The 21,694-nt window shown below is 41.1% G+C and overlaps 2 protein-coding genes across 2 annotated transcripts in view; both read left to right on the forward strand.

Moving 5' to 3' along the window:
• ppm1lb (protein phosphatase, Mg2+/Mn2+ dependent, 1Lb) overlaps window positions 1-17,081 on the forward strand; it is a 62,213-nt gene extending 45,132 nt beyond the window's left edge. The window contains exons 2-4 of the mRNA XM_085379432.1: window positions 4,505-4,721; window positions 12,627-12,788; window positions 14,874-17,081. Of these exons, the coding sequence (XP_085235558.1) occupies window positions 4,505-4,721; window positions 12,627-12,788; window positions 14,874-15,214 (720 nt within the window). The 3' untranslated portion in view covers window positions 15,215-17,081. The remainder of the gene's footprint in view (window positions 1-4,504; window positions 4,722-12,626; window positions 12,789-14,873) is intronic.
• Window positions 17,082-18,307: 1,226 nt separating this feature from the next.
• Window positions 18,308-20,993, forward strand: LOC146654173 (ADP-ribosylation factor 6-like). The gene is made up of 2 exons (XM_085379433.1): window positions 18,308-18,781; window positions 19,364-20,993. Exons 1-2 carry the CDS (start codon window positions 18,467-18,469, stop codon window positions 19,670-19,672), a joined length of 624 nt encoding a protein of 207 aa, XP_085235559.1. The 5' UTR covers window positions 18,308-18,466; the 3' UTR covers window positions 19,673-20,993.
• The last annotated feature ends 701 nt before the right edge of the window (window positions 20,994-21,694 follow it).

Below are 21,694 nucleotides of genomic sequence, written 5' to 3' on the forward strand. Positions count from 1 at the left end.
ACCGTGACCGCTGATCTCCAACAACCTCACCCATGGTCACTCTTATATGCTGACGACGTATTCCTAGTGGATCAATCTAGAAGTGAGCTGCAACAGCACACACAACAATGGAAGACGCGCCTGGCCGATCATGGTTTGAGACTCAACATCAAGAAGACAGAGTACATGGAAGCTGGCCCCCAAACTGATGGCACCATTAACACGACAACCTGAAGAAGCCCGACCAATTCAAGTACTTGGGATCGATGATCGGTGGCGATGGGGATATCCTTCCAGACGTGCGAGGAAGGGTCGAATGCCAGACCATCTCAAGGTGAAGATTTACAAGACTGTAATCCGCCCAGTTGCCCTGTATGGATCGGAGTGTTGGCCAGCCACCGCCGAGCACGAACAGGCCCTGCACACGATGGAAATGCGAATGCTCAGGTGGTATTTCTCAGAGGAAGCAATTCAGTTGAGATTTCTGGTCATCTCTCAACATGAGCATCATCATCTGATCGATCTTTAATGAATTCCTGCTTTAAGAAAGGTAAAAGGGGATTGCAACAAATATAATTTTAATCTCAAACTCCTTAAAGTGTGTTTAAATAGAACAAATAAAACAACATGAATATATACAAAGTACAATACTGTTCCCTTAAAAGTAAATGCTGCCCAAGGCAGCTCACTCTCCATTCAGAGCCATTTTCAGCAAAAATGCACATCAATCAGTTCATTTAGCTGTAGGATCAAGGAAAATACACAAGGAAACACATCTCAGTGCACACATGCCAAAAGATTTAGCAGTTCAGCGACATGAGTCACATAGCTTTAAATAATGCACAATTAAAAATTATAATTTTACTGATCATGAGTGTTTTCTATCTGAAACAGGCCTTTATACCACTTGTTCATTCACTTTTTCATAAACTCATCTTCATCACCTCCCACTTTTAGTTTCTAATTTTCTCATAATTTTAGTTCTTGCCTCTCTCTCTCTCTCTCTCTCTCTCTCTCTCTCTCTCTCTCTCTCTCTCTCTCTCTCTCTCTCTCTCTCTCTCTCTCTCTCTCTCAGCTATGAAAACAACCTCAGATAGCCAGCTCTGTTTACTTCATTTATTCTGGCTCCACCCTCTTATTTTTTTTTTTAGCCCTCCCTGCATTCCTTCTGTGCTCTTATGCTGTTTGCTGTTCTCATTCTTAATTTTGTTCCCTTGTGTTTTGTTATTCTTGATTCTTGTCTTTTTTATTCTGTTCCAGTAGTCTCTATCCTCACCCTGCTCTACACCCATCCAACCTTTTCTCCCTTTATCCACTAAGCTGGCATCAGATGTGCCATTGTGGATCAGATAATCAAGTCTTGGCTTCCCTGCACGCACTGACTGGTGCATGTGCACATGCAGTTAAATAGTTAAAAGGAATGTAGCTGGAGAAACGGTTTGTGGCCCCAGTGCTTTGTTAAGGACTGGCAGACAAACAATTAAACTGCACACTAATTGACTTAGCGTAACCCAAGCTGACAAAAGACTTCCTGTTCTATGTTTGACCTTTGAACTCGGTTTGTGACTCCTACCCCCTTCATGCTAGCCACGGGATGAGAATATGTCATCAGGGATTGTTCTCAGAAAAGATTCATGGTGATTTTGGAATGAACCTCACTTTGGGAGTAGAGCAAAGTGACTGTGGGAAATGGAAAATGAAAGACAGATTCATGCACATCCACACATGAATAACAGTGTTTTGGTTTCATTGGAGAAGATAGGGGTGGATTGACAGAGCTTGCAGAGCAAAGCTTCAACTATGCTGACAAGATATAACAAGAGAGGAGTGGAAGAATTGTTTTCATGTGTGGAGAAAAAGCAGAGGAGGCAGTGTTATCTAAGTCCTTGAAAGCAATTTCCCAGAGCAGAATGAGATATAGATGGAGAGTGAAAGAGAGGGAGGTATGGATAGAAGAGAGAGCTAAATGGGGACAGTGTATGAGCACTCGAGACATCAGGTTCATCTGAGCTTCTCTGTCATACGACCTCTAATCATTATATCCAATGCCTGGAAATTGCAATCCTTTTCCCTCGTTCTGTTTTCTTAATTGACTGCTCTTCAATCACCGCAAGTGTTAGGAGGGGAAACCACATGAAATATGAGCTTTATGAATCTGGGATCATGCAGACCAGAAGCAAGTTAGCAGTATATTATCTGACATTTGTACCTCATGACCTTGGCTTGGCCTGCTTTCTCTGAAGCCCGGGCCTGAGGAGGCAGGCATTATTTGCTCTGGACCTGCGATGGGAATCTGTACAGAATCTGTTGATGTCCTTAGAGTAAAATAGATAGTGGTGAGGATAAAGTTTCTCTAGCTCAGCTCAATCCCACAGCATTAGCCTGTGTACACTTGATTGGCGGTGCACTTTTCTTTCTTTATCTCTGTTTATCTGTGATTTATCTGCTTCAGCAAAACCGAAAGAACAAGCGGGTTACTGCTAGTCCAGCCTGCCAAAGTCACCGTGTACGTATCTGTACTTACTGCACTTGCAATTCTGTCTCCAAAATAGGAAAGGTTTTTGGAACATGTTGGGAAATCAGCTTACCGTATTTCCCGGACTACAAAGCGCACCTGTATATTAGCCGCACAAGCTAAAATCAGGGGACAATCCTGTTTTGTACATACATTAGCCGCACCTGACCAAAAGCCGCAGGTGTTTCAATGTTGACTTATCATATGTAAGAGAATATGCACAAAGGGAATTGTCAGGAAAGAGATGGCTGTTTGGAGACATCACTTTTATTAATATTTTGAAAAACAAGTTATGGGTACATATTTGCATAACTTTTTAGGTATATGTACAAGTAGCGGTAATTACAAGTACGAAACATGTACTGTGCTTCATAAATGAGTAACAAATGTAGTACATAACAATAACCTACAGCACACCAGAAAAATAGATTCGGACTACCTTTTAGGCTCAGGTGCAGTGACACGGCTTTAACAAGAAGAAAAGTCAGTCATTCCCACCATCTTCCCCAGTGTCGGATATGAACAGGTTCAGGATGGCTTCGTCATCCACTCTCAGCTCCTTTCCTTCGTTGTCACTTTCAAAACCAAAGAAATCCTCGTTGTCAGTGTCAGAGTCGAACACCCTCAGAAGGGCCGTGGCGGTGTCCTCCTCTCCATCATGCAGCAGTCCAGCCCTTTGAAATCCGTTGGTGATCATGGATGTTTTCACACTTTTCCACGCTGTCAGAATCCACTGGTGGAGTTGAGCATAACTTGCTTTTCGCAAGTTTATGGCCGCTTGTCATCCACGCCTCCCGCTGAACGTGTAGCGCTACTTTAAAGTTTGTTTTTCGCGCTACTTGTACGGCACTATGTTGCCTGGCGGATGGACATGTGACCAACATACTACTCTTGAACCCCGATGTGTGTCCGATCACATGCCCTTCCGCCAGGCAACGTAGTGCCGTACAATAGCGGAACAAATAAAACAAATCGTCTTACGATATGACAAAAATCATGGACAATCCATAGAAAAGCCGCACCTGACTAAAAGCCACAGGGTTCAAAGCTTGTGCAAAAAGTAGCGGCTTATAGCCCGACAATTACGGTATTTACTTTATTGCTGGTAAGGCAGCTTTAAATCTTAACATGATGACTAAACTCTGGGGAGCTGCTGGCAAAAAATAGTTCCACCATGTATCACTCCACATGGCCTCAACATCTTGTTTTTACATTCTGGGTTTTGTAAGGATTTAACAAATAAAAGATGCTAATCTGTGAGTGTTAGATGTGCCAGTTGGCAGTTTTGGGATATTTTCCACTGAGGTATGCTAGCGTTTCTCCACCTTGTCTGATCCCCCAACTGTGAATAACTCTGCTTCTTGTTCCTGGGTTCTGAGTTCATGCAAACAAATGCATATGTTAGATTTATTGGCCAACCTAAACTGAATACACAGAAGAAGTTATGGCACTCAGAAAAAAAAGGATTCTCTACCCTCAATAAACACGAAGCCATAATTTTGTGCAAAGTGCAACTAAAATATACAAAGTCAAAGATTTATTTATTCAAATAATTAATCAGTGAGGAAAATGTGCTTAAAATAAACTGAATGTATACCAGTCTAGTAAATTTGATTTGTTACAATGATTACATTGTAACGCATGTAACAAAATTACATGGAAAATGTATATGCAAATAAATTAAAGTCACCATTTTGGGCAGGATTTATTGTGTGGCTGGTTGCTTGTTTGATTTTCCTAAACCTTAAGTGTATATATATCCTCAGAACTGAGAAGCTGCCTTTAGTGCTGAAAAATGATAAATCACCTCTGCTCATTATAACCCTTAAGTATTCCATGCATTTGAAAATGGAGACCTACGCATCCTATGCTTCTGCTTAAACATAACCAATTAAAAGAAAAGCACCCTCATCAACATGTCAGAATTTATTCTCTTCTAGCACCAAATCTTTTTTTTTTTTATCTGCAGTCATCTAATTCTACTTGTCTCCCTCTGCTCTCCATTATCAGGCTGCTGCTGAGTTTGCTAAGACCCACCTACCAGAGGCTCTGCGCCAGCAGCTACTGACCTATGAACGGGAGAAAGAGCGAGACAGGGAAAAAGACAAGGAGAAAGATGAAAAAAGGGAGAGGATAAGCCTCTCCTACCCCTCCATCCTGGAGCAGCAGATACTGACGCTGGACAGAGAAATACTGGAAAAGCTCTCTGCCGCTTACAACGAAGCAGGTGCGTATTTGCCCGTTCACGTAACTTCACACATGATACGTTCTGCAAATATGCCAACTTTCTGCCCTTTTTTGTTGTTGTTGTTTAGATGCTACATTTGTTCGGTAGCTAGCAACTATCAAAATACACGCATACAGTATTTCCGCCTACACGTGCAACCACAAAACTAAAGAGCATACAGATAGCGCAAGATGGAAGCAAAAGGTGTTTTGCTGCAGTGTCCCCTGTAATGCTGCACACAAATTATTTTCTTCTCCACTATTTCATTTGACGGTTGTTGAATAGTGACTGTCAGCACCCCAAGGCCTTGCTTATTCAGCTGTTTAAATACAAGTTGATCTTCACAAGGCTTGTAGTAATTATCTCGGGAGGCATGCAAGGAGAGAGTGGTAATGCAAGAGAGAGAGATGGATAGAAAGAGGTAGGAAAAGGCTCAGAGGAGTGGATTCATGTGTTGGAAGTGTGTTTTCTTTTGTTTTTTTTATTTATTGGTTAAAGCTATACAGTATAGGGAAATGGAAGCTCAGAACCACAGGCAGAATAAAACGAGAACAACAAATACAAAACAGAAAGACACACAAAGGGTCGATGGCAAAGTCCAATCTAAGTGCAGCTAAACAACCTCAGGAAAGAGGAGGAGAAGGAGGAGAACGATGTGGACATATTCATGAACATGAGTGATTTTGTTTGAGTTTCATAGCAAGTCTTCCTTCTGTGCTGCCTTTATTGGATTATTGAACACAAAGTCAAGAGAGTTTAAATATGGATCGTAAGATTATTTCCTGGTCTCACTGCAGTGACTTTCTGCAACCTCAACAATTCAGCATTTCTGTGGGAAGGTCAGTTTTCCTTCCAGTGCCCCGGTTAAAGTGAAGGTGAGAGAGTAAATGCAGGAGGAAGGAGTCTCGAGTAGGTCTTTATTTACAGAATCTGTCTTCAGAGTTGTAACTGCAAAGTTTTGTTTGTATGGACGATTTTCTTCAAGTGCAGTTAATTGCAAAGTTACTGAAAGCAGCTGTAAAGAACTCACATGGGGCAAGAAGAAAAAAAAAAAGCACGTGGCCTTCATTAATAATTGTAAACATGCATCACAGTTCAAGGGCCGAGCCTGTCACTTGTAATAGACCTGTGAGGTCAGCTGTCACTTGAGACGTGCTCTTTTGAAGTGGGTTTTGGGGGGGTTTTGTTTTTCTGCACATTTTTGGGGGTGGTGATCATCATGTTGCCGTGTTCTCAGGTCTTCGGTTATTTTAGCGATGCGGTGACTACATACAGTTTCACCGCCGCCTGCTGCAATGCTGATTCAGACAGATCTGCCTTCCAGATGCAGCTGAATTACCTGCTTTTGTTTCCGCAATTAAAGCAAAATCCATTTAAACGGTAATCAAGGCCGAGCAGACAAAGCAATTAATGCGTGCGTAGCTAATACACACACTCCATACTCGCCAACCTTCTGTGATGTAAACAGGTGAATTTTTCATCATTTCAACACCTCTGGCACCCACACCTGTGTAACATGCATGTTAACTGTAAGCCCTAGACATGCTGTGGAATATGAAATATAATCCTTTATTTTATGGCGAGTTTACTCTTTCTGTAACGAGCAGGAATGAAGGTCAAATCTGTGAAAAATTAGTTATAGCACATGGGAATTCTCTCATTCAACCGATGACATGAGGGTAAAGAGAAAGCATAGAGGCTAAATGAAAACCTGCATCAACAGTGACATGTGAATCACATCTAAGGTGGCGAGGCGGTCACGGGTATGAAAGAGCCCCTGAGAAAGCCTCACATCCTTCTGTGAATGCTTGACATGTGACAAAGGATGTTAACGAGGTCAATTAAAAACAGAGTTGGAGCCACCTGCTCTTCGATGCTTTATCCTCCACCTCCTTTGCTGCCTCTCCATCTGGAGATAATCATCGGCTTTCTGATCTGTCACTCCCAAAAGGGGCCAAAAGTAAATCTCCTCTCCTGATCCCGCTGCCTTCTTCTGTTCTTAAGTGGACCTGTTGCATTGAGTTTTAAAGATACTTTCCACACATCCATCTGCTCGTATCTTTTTCTTATGCCCCATCCTTCTTTTTGGACAGCACAGCGAGACAGACTGACATGATGCTTCTAGATAAACTTGCAATCTCCATTACAATAAATGGGCTCCTGTGTTGTCTAGTTCAGGGATTGAATTTGCTGTGGCATTTGTTGTGGCTTTCTTGCAGGTGTCTCGGGGGAATCTGCTGATCAGGTAATTGTGCATTCTTGTCCTTGTATCTGATTCCACAATCGCATCGTTTAGGGCGCGCAGCTCCCTGCTTTCTGTAGTAATCGGGGGGCCTAAATTGAGCTAGCAGGGGAGGGAGTGAGGCAGAATAGAGATACACACTCTCAATTCAGCTCCCCGTCCCCAGGACAACAGCGTATCAGATTTATCCCCCTGTTCATTCATCCCTGTGTTGTTTATCAGCGAACACAAGCGCCTCAAAGAAAGATAAGGAAGATGGGACTTTGATGCAGTGCCCAGGAGCTTAGAGTCTATTATGGAAACAGTCTCCTTAATGCTGTATGGTATTCTGCTTGTACCAATCTTTATGTGGCTGGGTGACATGTCTGCATGCAACAACAGAAAAATGGACTGTTTTGCTTTCGTCCAATAATCTGCAGTCAGCAGAGGCCACGCTGACCCGTTAGCCATGTCATCTTAAAAAAAAAAAAAAAGGCGTCTGTCTATTCTATTAAACAACTATTTAGGTTGGGAATGTAAGATTTAAATTTGTGCAGAAATATTACGTGCACCATAGTCTGTCTCCAGGAAGATGAAAATATGTATAACAAAAACAAATTAACTTTTTTGCACAGCAGAAATTAAACATTCATGTACCAACCTCACCCTACACGGCATCATTTTGTTCACATCCTCTCCGGTTTCTGACCTCTAAGAGACACTGTAAGGGTTCCCGGAGGTCACCGGTCTTTATTCATTTTCATCTTCAAATCTCTCAAGAATGAAGCTCCACTTAGTGAGGCACTACTCGTTGTGTTTTTGCTCTCATGCGTATGTTTTTGTGTTTCTTTATTGCCATTAATCATTGAATTTTAGTATGTTCTGTGTGCCACATATTCCCCTTCAGGCAAATATTTGTTTATACCAAATGTGTTCGGTGCAGTTTTTTTAAACCTACAGTGCGTGTGGAACGAGGCTGTGTAAACTGTGGCAGATCCAGTCCTTTTTTTCTTTTCTTTTTCATAATAATGCCAGTTACATATATAAAGTGAGGTCAGTTGCTTTTTCATTAGATCATTCTGAAAGTTTTTTAATTAAATGTATTTATTTGCAATAACAAAAAGTCAAATAAGCGTGTCATATTTAAGGTTGTCAAACCTAGGCCGTAACCTGACGTGCACCTCCCCAGAAATCTAACTACACATCACCATCGATAGAGACCACCCAGGCTTAAATGCAGTAATTTGCTCAAATTTACTCAGTTGATCAAAGTGGAATGGTTTGAAAAGATCATTTGAGCTACGGTGTCATGATCAAAATCTGACCATGAACTCGGTCTGCTACCACCTAATACTACAGCTAGAGTGGTTGTTGAAGTTGTTCGAAAATGTCGGCTCTTATAAATTATTTTTGATCATAATCGGACAAAACTCAGCCTCCTGACTGTGTCTGTGCTGCTACTTAAACAGAAACAGTTACAGCTGACAAAGTATGACTGATGGCTGTTGTTACTTTAAAACCCACTTTAACTAAATGTTTGTTCAAACAAAGTCAGCTTGCAGCAGTTTGTTTCAAACTCTGCAGCCACTTTGTTTATGGGGCAGAAGAAGAAACAGTTTGAATTTTGGTGCCAGTAACTATGAAGGCCAGCAGGGTGTTATGATCCCAACTAATCACTGTGAAGGCGCTTTCGAGCATGTCATCAATGTCATCAATGCCTACCCTGTGACCTGAAACTGATGGATATTTGGTGGCTGCACATCAGTCTGTAGTGTTTAAAGCATGGAGAACATTATTTCTGGGATTAGGTAAATAAAGTGAGAATAGGACACAGCAAAGATTAAAACCTTTTTCCAGTATAAGGTTTTATAAATGTTCAGGCTAGAGAAAAGTAGTTTACACTGGTTGCTGTGACATCAGCTTTTTTTGGCCAACAATATCTTTTATTGAATAATTGCCCAGTGTGAAGTAGTCAGACTCGAACGCCAAGGAAGGTGGTAGGGAAGTGAGCAATTTATTTACAGTGAATTTAATTTCATGAAGACTGAAAAGAAAAACAAAGTAAGTATGAACAAATGACTTAATCTGTAACATAATAAAATATAAAGAAACGTGACTGAGTATTTGCCTTAATTTGCAGAATGTTTGATTTGCCGGCAACAAAACGCTTACACAAACAAACCCGGGAAAAAAATGGAGAGCATTGCAACTGCTACTCCACTTTGTCACAACCAGTCACAGCATTATATATCTGTATAAAGAGGAAAAACAAACAAAAATCCTTATGTGAATGGATTATTTATAGGGTATTAGATATTCAGATGTTACCAACATCGAAGTCAGAACAGTTCTCTCTAGATAACTTAAGAGAGGGCCCTAAGGGCTCTGAAAGGCCTGATAAAATTAGTGGCTTTTTTCAACTGGCAGTGTTGAAGCTGAGGTAGAATACCATCCCTTCATTTTAAAAAGTCAACTTTTTGCAAATGAGCCTCAGAGCATGCCATCATATAAGCCCTCTCTTCATGCTTCCAGTCTCTTTACAGCAGATTCAGAGGAATCCTCCAGTAATACGTGATGTAATTTAGGAGCAGACCTCAAGCATTCCTCTTTCTGTTGTGGTCAAAGGGAGGAATAGATTATGACTGATCAGTTTGTAAGTATTTAAAAACAGACTGAATGGTAGGAAAAGCTGTAACATCAGCTTAACACTGAAGAAAGCTAGTATCGAACACGTTTGATGGGCTCCAACGTCAGACATACGTCACAGTTGCACCTCCGTTGTCCTGAACTCACCATGGAGACTTTTTAAAGTAGCTGCTGCCCACTGCAGGACTGTACAACCTTTGGATAGATTGAAAAAAGATTGTAAGCTTGTTGTGCGTGCGTGCGTGTGTGTGTGTGTGTGTGTGTGTGTGTGTGTGTGTGAGGAATTCGCTCTCACCTTAGAATTCAGGTTTTAAGTCTTTGCAAGATTGATGTTATTTCTAAAAGACTTGTTAAGGTCTGTAAGGCCTCGGGGCGTTAAGCTTTTTATTTTTTCTGCACCCTCTTGTTTGTGGGAAGGGAAAAGAAACTGGAAGATTAATTATATTAAAGGTTAACTCTACCAACATTCAGGTCTTGAGGTCTACTACACAAGTTGTATAAAGATCAATTAATGAGTGCAGCATTAGAGAGAAGGCTTTGCTGGCTTCTACTCATTTCTGCTGGACGCGAAACTGAAGTTTGGGCAGATAAATTGCGTGGAGGGTAAGGTGGCCACTGGGTTTTGACCAAGAAAGGAGAGCATTTTCCTCCCCTTACCCTCAACTTCTTCCTGTTGAGAGGGTGTTTTTCCTTCCCACTGTCGCCAAAGTGCTTGCTCGATCATGGGGATTTTCACTGTGTTTTTGCAAGGTTTTTACCTTACAAAATAAAGCGGCTTGAGGCGAATGCTGTTTTGATTTGGAGCTATGTAAATAACATTGAAGTGAATTGAATACCTCTGTTTGTGCTGTTTATATTAAGCATGCATTCCAGCTTTAGGGGAGGAACATTAAAGCAGATTAAGGTTTGACTTTGACAACCAAACTCCCTGAACTAGACTAACTAGAATAGATATGGTCATAGCCCAGTTAAATCAAATCTTCTGCTACTCTCCTATTTTGCCAAGAACGAGAGAGTGGAGAAATGATAGGTTGGTTCGGCTTTGCACACTAAAGCCAAAGCTAAATCTTACACAGGGCTCCAGAAAGGCTGGGACTGACCCCGAGGAAGCTGCTGTAGTTATTTAGGGGTGAAAAAAAATGAATGGAATGAAAATAAAAACCTGAGACGGTCTGAGAGGCGTGATATGCAAATCCAGAGTGTTGCTCTGACTTTATAAAGCAGGTCGAAATGATCCACATTCTAAAAATAATATACTGCTCTAAATGTTAACAGTTCAAGTCCAAGGAAGTAAGGCAGGATGGCAGCTCTTAAGGGATAAAATTACTGTGGATGTGCTAATGGGCAGGTAGTGTTTTTAGAAAGGCTTTGAAGAAGACCGCGAGGTAGGGCGAGCGCGATGGTGGCAGTCCTGACCCCACATTTTTCACCTAAATGCCAAGCAGGTTGGCTAAGTGCATAAATCCATTCGGGTGCTGTGGATACACTTAGACTGAACTCTCCAGATGTATTTGAGAGCATAAATAGAGCCCGTCAGAGTTTGCTAACTGAAAGAGTGAATTAGTGCAGTGTTGCAAATTGAAGTGAGAGACTAACTGGGGTTAAGATGTTAATGGTATTGGAGTGTTGAAGGTGTGCCTGGCCAAGCTAAGCCCATAATTAGCATGAGCACAGGGTGCATATGGGCCATGGTGCCATTTTAATAGGGAATGCTGAATGTGTGCACTGAGAGGCTGGGCTAATTGGGGAAGGGTGTGCTAGGAAGGCACCTCAGTCCATTATCTCTATCACCATGGGAACTAGATAAGGATAATTAGCTGGACAGCATGGCACAGTGCAGTGACAGCTATAGGCACAAGGATTAGGGATGCATAACGTGGTGAAACTAATAGAAATAGATTTTTCACAAGGTCTGTGAGATTTACAATTAAGCGGCATCAATTTTCACTTCACTTCACTTCAGACTAGTTACTTTCCGCCTCTAGTTTCACCCCAAATCTTTCCTCAAAGGGGAATAATAAAATCACTGTCCTGCTGAGGAATTGTCTCTGTCCTCCAGCTCTATGCCCATCTCACACTTGTTTTATTTCATCTGCATCATGCACTGCAGCCTTTTCTTTACCGTTTCACTGCTCACCAAGCGACTGCGTCAGGTCTGGGACAGAATAACTGCAAACTGATGGAAGAAGCCTTCATGGAGAAGAGATTTATTCCATTGGGTTCAATGAGAAACAGCTGAAACATACATTTTCAGTCAGCATCGGCACAAATATGTGAAACTTAAAAGAAAAGTTTGAAATGTTAGTAGGTCATCCACATACTTGTAGTGGCATTTAAACCTGCTTAGTTTTTAGCCCTTTTTTGTCTCCTTTGGCATTTTTCTACCCTAAAATCCTGACTGTGACTTGACTCTACCCCCTCTCTCGCTGTCCGGGTGGTCCAGAACTTTCTTTTCCCTCTTTCCTGTGTCCCTCTCTCTCTGTCCACTTTTGTCTTCGCTCGGTGTGAGCAGATGGCCAAACAGGCAGATCTGTTCTTTCTCTACAGGACTTTGGATCTCATACAATAGGCCTCAGATCCTGAGTACATACACTGTTCTGCCTGGCTGGGAAGCTAAACAAAGAGAGGAAGGAGAAAAAGAGTGGAAGAAAGAGAAGTTGCGTCAAAGAGCGTTTGAATTGTTTGCACGTGGCTTCAGGACGGACGTGCGTGTCTTGGAAGAGCGCTGTGTTTTTATACTGTACTGTAAAACATTGTGTGTCTGTCACTGGATCAAGTTTTCAATCACACATACTAAGGTTTAAGAATTGGGGATATAATGAGCTGACATAAATTTATCAGCTGTCACATTGTTTTTAATAAACACTGATTAATAACAGCATGGTATTTTTGAACCACATGAATGCTGTTTTTCCATCACTCTGGTAAAGACAGAAATATCTCAGCAGCTGTTTGATGGACTGCTATGAAATTCATGTCCAGCTACCGTGATTATCATCTCCTTGCTTCTCCTCTACCCTTCCCCTCCTCTGTTTCAGGAACTACATGTCTGGTGGCCCTGCTGTCTGATAAGGAGCTGACAGTGGCTAATGTTGGAGACTCACGCGGAGTTCTTTGCGATAAAGACGGCAATGCCATTCCTCTATCGCACGACCACAAACCTTACCAGCTCAAGGAGCGTAAGAGGATCAAGAAGGCCGGTGAGAAAATGGGCTGCGATCCAGACCCATACGCAGTTCTCATTATATTCAGAGCAACAGAAAAGACTTCAGTTAAAACTTGAGGGAGCATCCAAACTCACATTGTTGCTATGAAAGCATGAAATGAGTCTTCTTATGATCAAAGCTAAAAGCCATTGCACAGTCCTCCCCCCTCATACATCTCAGTCTCAGGCTGACATCGAAACCTACTGACTGATAACACTATCTGCTTCTAAAGCAGCATGTTATCAAAACCAGCCAGACGGTGTTCAGTGTTTAAGGTGTAATCGTAGGCGCAATTCTCCCTCCAACCCAATCTGCATACTCTCTGCGTGAGGAGAGTTTGATGGCAAATTTCCAGATTAGTCAGTGTGATCGGCAGAAGGATAGCCCACTATCGCCATCTAGTGGTCCAATTTGGTACTGAAGATGAAAGATTTTGTTGACTGATAAGAGAAGCATGTTTTCAGTGGAGAAATTTCATACAGTTTTTTAGCAGCCTTTAGTGAGAAGTGCACCCAAAGCTTCAATCATAAACTGTGATGTGCAGAATGACTGTTGTACTGATCTCTTCTGAAGAGCCTTTACTCCAACACCAGCCTTAAAACGCCAGCACTCTCCTGGGGAGAGCTGATGATCTCTTTGCATTATGGAGCATCTGGCTGAGTAAATTTATGGTCTGATAATAGAAAAGTAAATTTATGTGAATGCTGTAAACCTTGCCTGTGCATTGTCGATGTAAAAGCCCAACAAGGGACAAGGGCAGGAAATTAGCAACAATTATAAACTGTAAACTGTTTAATGCTCTGCACTGGAACTACGTCAAACTGCACTGTCACTTTTAAATAAAAACATAGAAATAAAAATATTTTTAACTCCTCAATAATAAATCAAGTACCGAACAGCAAATTCACATTTAAGATTTAAGACTAATTTATTTTAAAAAATACAAAACACAGTAAATCAGAGGCCTTTTCCCCTAAAATTTGCACACTAATAATAAAATATGTTTACATTTATATTAAAGCTTTATAATAATATTAATTAGGTATATTCTTAACAGTCTGTGCTGTTCTGTGGAAAAGTCTTGAACTTGTCCTCATTCCTTTATATTGTGCTGGGAAATGATAACCAATTTGTATTTAATCATAAACTTAAACCTTGCTGGGATTTTTACATTTTTATTAACAAAAAAAGGACGGAGACTGCACCAAGAGACAAAAAAGATAAAAGACTGAGACTAGAGAAAAAAAAACGGGCGAATTTTTTCTATTATAACATCAACAACAAAAAGAAAAGATGTAATAAAGCTTCATGAGCCAAACAAGCTCATTTAGCGGCTGAATTATCCATAAATGGTCCACAGTGAGTTTGGTGCCTCCTGAGGGTTAGTGTAATATGCTGTCAGCAGCAATGATGCTAAAATACTGAAATTAATGGGGAAAAAACACAATTCATGGGCTATTTGAATACAAATATAACGATAAATGCCTGAAGATGCATTTACAAGCTTAACTTTTAATACCTCACAGAAGCTGAAGAATCAGTGGCTGCTAAAGCGAGGACAGAGAGACCAAGTCCTCTGCTTTTTCTGGGAATTTTTGCAGGAATTTTGGACCTTTTTTATTAGTCAGAGTTACACATAATTAGATTTTTTTATAGCCATGGCCTGAACTTTTAACCTCAGTACTTTTTAACATCCTGCATATGGCCTTGCTCACTGCAAATTTGGAAGTCTTCATGGCCTAGTATCCAGTAATTTCCAGTATAATTCCCTGTCTGCATATCTGTGGAAGCCATAGTGGACTCACAGCTGTACATGCAGGATGTGAAATGAATTTAAATGTTTCTAACAAAAACAGTGCTGCACTGGGTCAGTGGCAAAGAGCCATGTTTGCGTTTTGATGTCATTTCTTAGTTGATGAAACATCCTGTCATTTAATCTGTCAGAATATTTTACATTTTAATGGTTAAGTAGCTATACAGCTATACACGTGTGTCTCCTCCCACCTTTGTTTTTGTAATTTCTGTCTTATTATCCTGGTTTCTTACATTTTTTCTAATATCCTACCCACGCATCCTCAGGCGGTTTCATCAGTTTCAATGGCTCGTGGCGCGTCCAGGGCATCCTGGCCATGTCCCGCTCTCTGGGCGATTACCCTCTGAAAAACCTCAACGTGGTCATTCCCGATCCCGACGTCATGTCCTTTGACCTGAACAAGCTGCAGCCCGAGTTCATGATCCTGGCGTCGGACGGCCTGTGGGACACCTTCAGCAACGAGGAGGCGGTTCGCTTCATCAGGGAACGACTGGACGAGCCGCACTTTGGCGCCAAGAGCATCGTCCTTCAGTCCTTCTACCGCGGTTGCCCTGACAACATCACCGTCATGGTGGTCAAGTTCAAAGGCAAGGCCAGCGAAAAGTAGACCGCACGTCTTCTGCGCACAGTATCTATTTTGTGTCTGAATATAAATAAGAATATACTTAAGATGAAATAAGCGCTTTTTGAGCGAGAACTATTTCTATCACACATATTTACAGCAGTTTGTCCCTCAGTGCATCCGACCCCCACCCCGTCATGCCCCCCTCGCCTGCTTTACTTTGCGATAAAAATGACCCAATAAAAATGTCCTTCATTTAGTCTTAGCCATATCTCTGAGGCACCGTAAAGCGAGCTGGATCACTGTTATGCAAATAATCTGATTAAGCTTTGTGCAGCTGTGGGTGCGGCTATGATCCTGTGTGTGTGTGTGCGTGTGCGTGTGCGTGCGTGTGTGTGTGTGTGTGTGTGTGTGTGTGTGTGTGTGTGTGTGTGTGTGTGTGTGGGTGCGGCTATGATCCTGTGTGTGTGTGTGTGTGTGTGTGTGTGTGTGTGTGTGTGTGTGTGTGTGAGAGAGAGGTGACAGTCATTGATGTCTCTTTGTGATGAACTTGCACACATGTCTGACACTAACATCTGATTCGTTGCCCCATTGTAATGTCCCTTTTAAATGACAGCATGATGTTTCCAGTAATTTCCAAACTATGTCTTTCCCTCACTGTCTGTGACCTCCAAATTCTTTCTTCCACCTTGTCTGTGTTTATCGATTAAGAAATCTGTTGTTCAGCACGGTGGCGGGTTTTCTACACGACCAACACAAATGAAAACACGTTACTGCTCATACTGTACAGCAATAGCACTTACCACTTTGTTACATCACACTTGCTGGATGTGGGGAAACCTTCATGTTTTGGCTTGAGTTGCCCCGTTTTCTAATGTGTCTTTAATTAAAATGATCGCTAAGAGTTTCTGTTCCACCGAAGCGTTTCACCCTCACGTTTGACCTCTCCTGCTTTTTTCTGGCCCAACTCATCAGGATGTGTAACTACTAATAATGTAATAACTGTTGGATAATATTGTAGCTTGTAAAAGTGTAATTAAATGTTTGGAGTAACAACAAAGTAACATCTCATTATGACTAACTGCTAAGTTTTAATTCAAAAAGGTTAATGTGTTATCTCATATAATAGCTGACCGCTAACCTGGAGAGGTATGAAGAAGGTAAACGGTTCTATCATAATAATAAATGGCAGTTTTAAGCATTATGTTATGTAGGATTTTATATTACACCCTTTAAAAGACTTATTTCACAGATATTGACATCCCCTTCCTTTATGTGACTTTTGTTACATCATCATTTATTACAATCTACCTGATGAACTTAAACCGACAGCATACAGTTATGTTTTCATCTTTTCACAGCGTCTCATCTCACTAAGGCAAAAGTCGTGGATCTGAATCGCATCGCTTTTGATTTACTCTGAACTTAATCTTAACGAGCCTTTGAATGAGATCAGTTATCGTTGCCTTATTTTCTAGCTGTTCATATCCTGTTATCGAGTCCGCTGCCAACACGACTTCTCGGTTTTTTGATGTAACGCAGTCGACCACACGGCGCACAGTGCACGACCTCAGCGTCATCCCTCCTTAAATCAAATGTGGAAAAGCAATGATGAAAACATGTCTCCGAGAGACAAATTGTAAGATGAATGTACATACTGTCCTCGTGTATCACTCCTCCAATGTTTAACGCAGCGGGGCGCCTGTTACCTGAGCTGTTTCACTTCAGAGATATATACCCAATGAAACTGTCTGTGCTTTTTTCAGTTCACATTTTTCCTCTAACGTATGTTACGGGATGTTTGTGTGGCATTTGTACTTGTTTTTGTTGGATTTCATAAACTGTAAAAAAGAGAAAATTCAGAAATTTTAAGGTGTAAATCACAAAGGTAAGATTAAAACGATAAAAGATCGCATCATTATTGTGTGTGGAGTTTTTTATTTTAATGTATTCTGTACAGATGTAGGTTACAGTACTGTGCAAAAGTCTTGAACCACCTCTTATTTCTTTGTAAAAATAAATGAGAAACAGCAGCACCGGGTTAAATGCAGACCATATCTGGTGAGGCTTCAGTGAAGCGTAGCTGGATCGACTTACAGATCAGATGATTCTCTCAGTTCCTGTTTCAGGTCTTTGCTTATTTTTTTTCTGTTTCTTAAGGACAGATACTGTTCATCTGCTACAGTTTTTATTAGACCTGCCACTTCTTTTGCCCTCCGCTTGTCCTGTTTCCTCAGATTTTTTTTTTTTTTTTTAAGATCTCTTTGGAAGATCTTCAGAAAACCTGGAGAACTGTTGCTGAAGGCCACTTTAAAAAATGACAAGAAAGTCTGGGTCCCTGGATGAATTTCAAATAAATGAGGTGTACTATCAACACTCATCATACTAAAATGTGATCAAATTCTATTTTGTGCCTTATTTTCATTATTTAAAAAGAAGCTGTGGCAAAATCAACTGATGATCTCTGACTTTTCAAAGTTTTAGATTTGAGTCTGTTTATTCCACCTGCTGGAGGATATCTGAAGATGTTAATTAACATAAGTTGCCATTTGTGGTTTTGTTAGCGCGGGTCAGTTCATTCTGCTGCTGACATTATAAACAAGTCCACAGTTGATTACACCAATTAAACCTGACAGCCAGATAAAAGGTCTGTAAAGAGCTGCAACAAACAGTGACATGAAACCTAAAATGCAGTCAGGAGATCCAATAATAAGTATCCAGAATCACTGGTAATTAAATATGACAAGTAAATTGTGTAGTTAATCCTTTTTGTATTCACTAATAAAAACAGGACTCTGTTTAATTAGATGCAAATGTATTTGAGATTAATGTTACATTTTGAGATTGGCTCAGAGGCTTCTGGAAGCTGCACTTTGACCAAACACGTTAGACAGAATTTGCCCATCTGCTACGGCTATCAAACTTTAGCTGTGATGTCACTGGTATGAGGCCAGCAGTGACCAGCCAGCCAGGAGGTAACACAATCTTCCCCGTTGTGCCAAACATGGACTTCCTTGCTGCTGGTGTGTATGATGATCCGGGGCAGGTGTGATGTGACTCCACTGACTGTGCTTTGGTAACCAGAGAACTGCATGCTGCCCCACTCAGCTGCACCGTCAGTTCACATATAAATAGCTTTACTGAAAGCTACGCAAGGCCAGAAGGAATCTGGACACAACAGAGGGGAGGGATTACTCGTTCTTCATAAGACAGCAGACACACTGAGTGCACTCAGCGTAGTTTACACAGTTGCACAAAGAGAGAAAGCTCCACAGACACGGACTGCATTCTTAGGACATGGGTATTCACGGATCCAAGTATCAGAAACAAGCACAAGTCCTGATGCTGGGCCTGGATGGATCAGGAAAGACCACGCTGCTTTACAAGCTGAAGTACAACGAGAGTGTGGTGACAGTGCCCACTGTGGGTTTCAATGTGGAGACACTGGAGACGGACAGGAGCAGCCCGGCACTGATTGTGTGGGACGTCGGGGGCCAGAAAAAGATGAGGCCCCACTGGAGGCATCACTATACCGACACAGCTGGAGTGGTGTTTGTGGTGGATAGCAGGGACCTGAAACGGTTGGACGAGGCCCGCAAGGAACTCCATCGGGTAAATAAACCAACGAATATTTTATTGTTGAGCATGCACCTTCACTGTGCAGGCTTTGATGCTACAAATCTGTTTCCAAAACTGCCTTCGAAAGGGGAAATGTTGAAAGCATGTAGGGTATTTATGAGCAGGGATTTGTGGCACTGCAACTAGTTTCGAATCTAGCAACTCAAGAAACTTCAAGGCACTGTATTTAAACTTCTGATGAGGTCATTTGAAGGCATTGTTTTTGTGGACAAAACAATAAAACATGCAAATTAATCTTACAGGTGCTTTATTTTGTGTTCCTGTTTATATCTTTAATAAATTATCTATCACGCATTATAATGTAGTTGTAGGAGGGTGGTTTTTAATGTGTTCATATGTTAAAGGTATTAAGAGGTCATTAGGATTATCAGTTTAAAGTCTACACAAAAAACCTAATTGTTGATAAATGCATAATAAATGCCAAGATATTCTTCTATTTTTAATTTTAATGTGTTGTAAACCATATAGTTATAGTAAACCTGGAAGCAAGCACAAAACTCAGGCTTTTCTAAAAAGTTTGTAGTGCCGGCCCTCACTGTGTTCTCTGCTTACCAGATTCTGAGGTACGAGAGTCTCAGGGAGGTTCCTCTCTTGGTCCTCGCCAACAAACAGGACCTACCCGGAGCTCTGAGCCCAGAGGAGCTTTGCCTGAAACTTCATTTGAGAAAAGTGTGCGAAGGCAGGGCCTGGTACATCCAGCCGTGCTCGGCCACAACTGGGATGGGACTCGAGGAAGGTTTCAGGAGGATAGTGTATCTCATGAAGACCCCACTGAAACGGACTCAAGAGGACATTAAGGTGAAGATGAGGTCTAAAGGCTTCAGTGTCACGGCTATGAAACAATCCTTGCTCTGCGGCAGCTGATGGATGAAGACTTTCTTTAGTTTTATTCATGCGCCGTGCAGGATTTCCCCCTGCCTGCCTCTGCAACACATCACTGAACGGCCTGAGTCACAGACAGAGTGCAATAGTCAGAGATAAGAATGTGTATCACACTGAGGGCAGAGTGTCCTCAGACTGTGACTGCAGACCACTAGTATTCTGTGAAAAATCTTGGATTAGCAGATTATGGGAAAACAGTCTCAAGATGTCATAGGCAAATATTTAGCCTGATAATACGTAAAAAAGCTGATAGCGGTTGGTGGTTGTGCAAGTTTTCTCGCCTCAGCTGTGCACTTAACTTGTTTATCTTTTAATCTGTTATTTGTGTTATTGTTATTGTCACAATATTACAATATTCAGAGTTAGTGGTAGATTATCTTCAGGGACACAAATGTGAATACAAATCATATCTACTGTATATCTAAGGTTTGAATTGTGTATTTTCATTTGTCCTGTATTTTTTTCTAATTAAATAAAAGTATTTGAATCAGGCAGGTTTGTGGAAAAGTGGTACTGCAGTACTGCAAAATGAGCATGTTAGGGTAGCCAATGACAGCAGGAATAGCCTCCTTGGTTTTGCCTTTCAGGATGTGTTCACAACAAGTTTTTTTGTTAATTGTAATTTGTTCAAACTTGTTGCATTCAGGGAATGTAAAAATAATTGAAATGATTGAAATGAAATTCTCCAAAGCTTCCTCCTCCTAGTTTACACGTCAAAGGCAAACAGATGCTCCGTGTTACCTCATGGACTAATCCTCGCCCTCCCTCTCTCGGTTGCTCATAGAGCCTCAGGGTGCTGGACTTTGGGTGGAGATCTCTGTGAGTTTTTATGTCTTGACATCAGTGACATCTCTGTCCTGGGTCAGAGCTGGGTGTTGAAGGACTGATAGCTTGGATCTTATTCCTACCGTTGAGCTGGCTTTTCAGTGCTTGTCTTAACTTCTGGAGTTATTCCTGATCTTTATCATGGCTCCAGTCGGCCTGTGGGCCTGATTTGACCACACTTATCCAGACCAAGTGACAGTATTTAACCCTCTAAAGCCTCTTCTATAATATTTGATTCATGTTTTTTGGGAGTTTTTGAGGATTCTTCAACATCAGTATGACATTTCCCCCCTGAAAAGGTCAAATAAATTGCACAACACATTTTTAAGCAAGAAAACAAACAAACAAACAAACAAAATAAACAAAAAACAACATTTAAAAAATTACAAATTAAAAGACATTTATACAAATTAATATTAAAATTTAGACTTTTTTTAGTTGTCAGAAGTTTCAATAAACGTTTCATTTTCAAAAACAATCTCAATTTTCTGGCAATTATTTTGTGGTTTGGGCTTTGAATGATAAAGTCCAGACTTTATTCAGTTTGAGGTGCTTGTGCGTGACCCTAAACACGCCATTTATAGTCAAAGTGGTCAAATGTGGTTGAATTAAAACAATTCTGCAAAGAAGTGGGGGCCAAAATTCCTCCACAGTGATGTGAAACACTCACTGCCAGTTATCACAAACACTTGAGTGCAGTTCTTGGTGCCAAAGGTGGCATTCCTCAATAAAAGAAATCATCATTTTAAAACTGCATTTTGTATTTACTCAGGTTATGTTTAACTAATATTAAAATTGTTTGATGATCTGAAACATGGGTATTACTTTACAGCAAGAAGGTCGTGGGTTTGAATCCTGCCTGTGGCTTCCACCCACAGTCCAAAGCCATGCATGTAGGGTTGGTGATTTTAAACTGACTGTAGGTGTTAATGTGAGTGTTTCTCTGTCCAGTGTGTACCCTGCCTCTCATAACCCTGAATTCATGACCCTATACCAGTTAAGCAGAAGAAAATGGACGATCTGAAACATGTAAGTGTGCCAAATACTTTTTCACAGTACAGACAGGAGAAACTCCCCTTTAACTTTAAGTTTAATGTAAGATTAACTACATATTTAATCCCCTGAGACCTTAATTATAAGAAAAGCAACTACAATTTCAGTAACACGTCTCAGGTTTTC

The sequence above is a fragment of the Rhamphochromis longiceps genome, linkage group LG14 (genome assembly GCF_057381845.1).
Source record: "Rhamphochromis longiceps isolate RC_006_pf linkage group LG14, R_longiceps_female_GT1.1, whole genome shotgun sequence".
Taxonomy (NCBI): domain Eukaryota; kingdom Metazoa; phylum Chordata; class Actinopteri; order Cichliformes; family Cichlidae; genus Rhamphochromis; species Rhamphochromis longiceps.

Bases quoted from the DNA above. Each gene is read 5' to 3' on its own strand.
- LOC146654173 (XM_085379433.1), top strand. From the start codon at position 18,467: ATGGGTATTCACGGATCCAAGTATCAGAAACAAGCACAAGTCCTGATG. The intron at 18,782-19,363 runs GTAAATAAACCA...TCTGCTTACCAG, and splicing joins CCCGCAAGGAACTCCATCGG to ATTCTGAGGTACGAGAGTCT.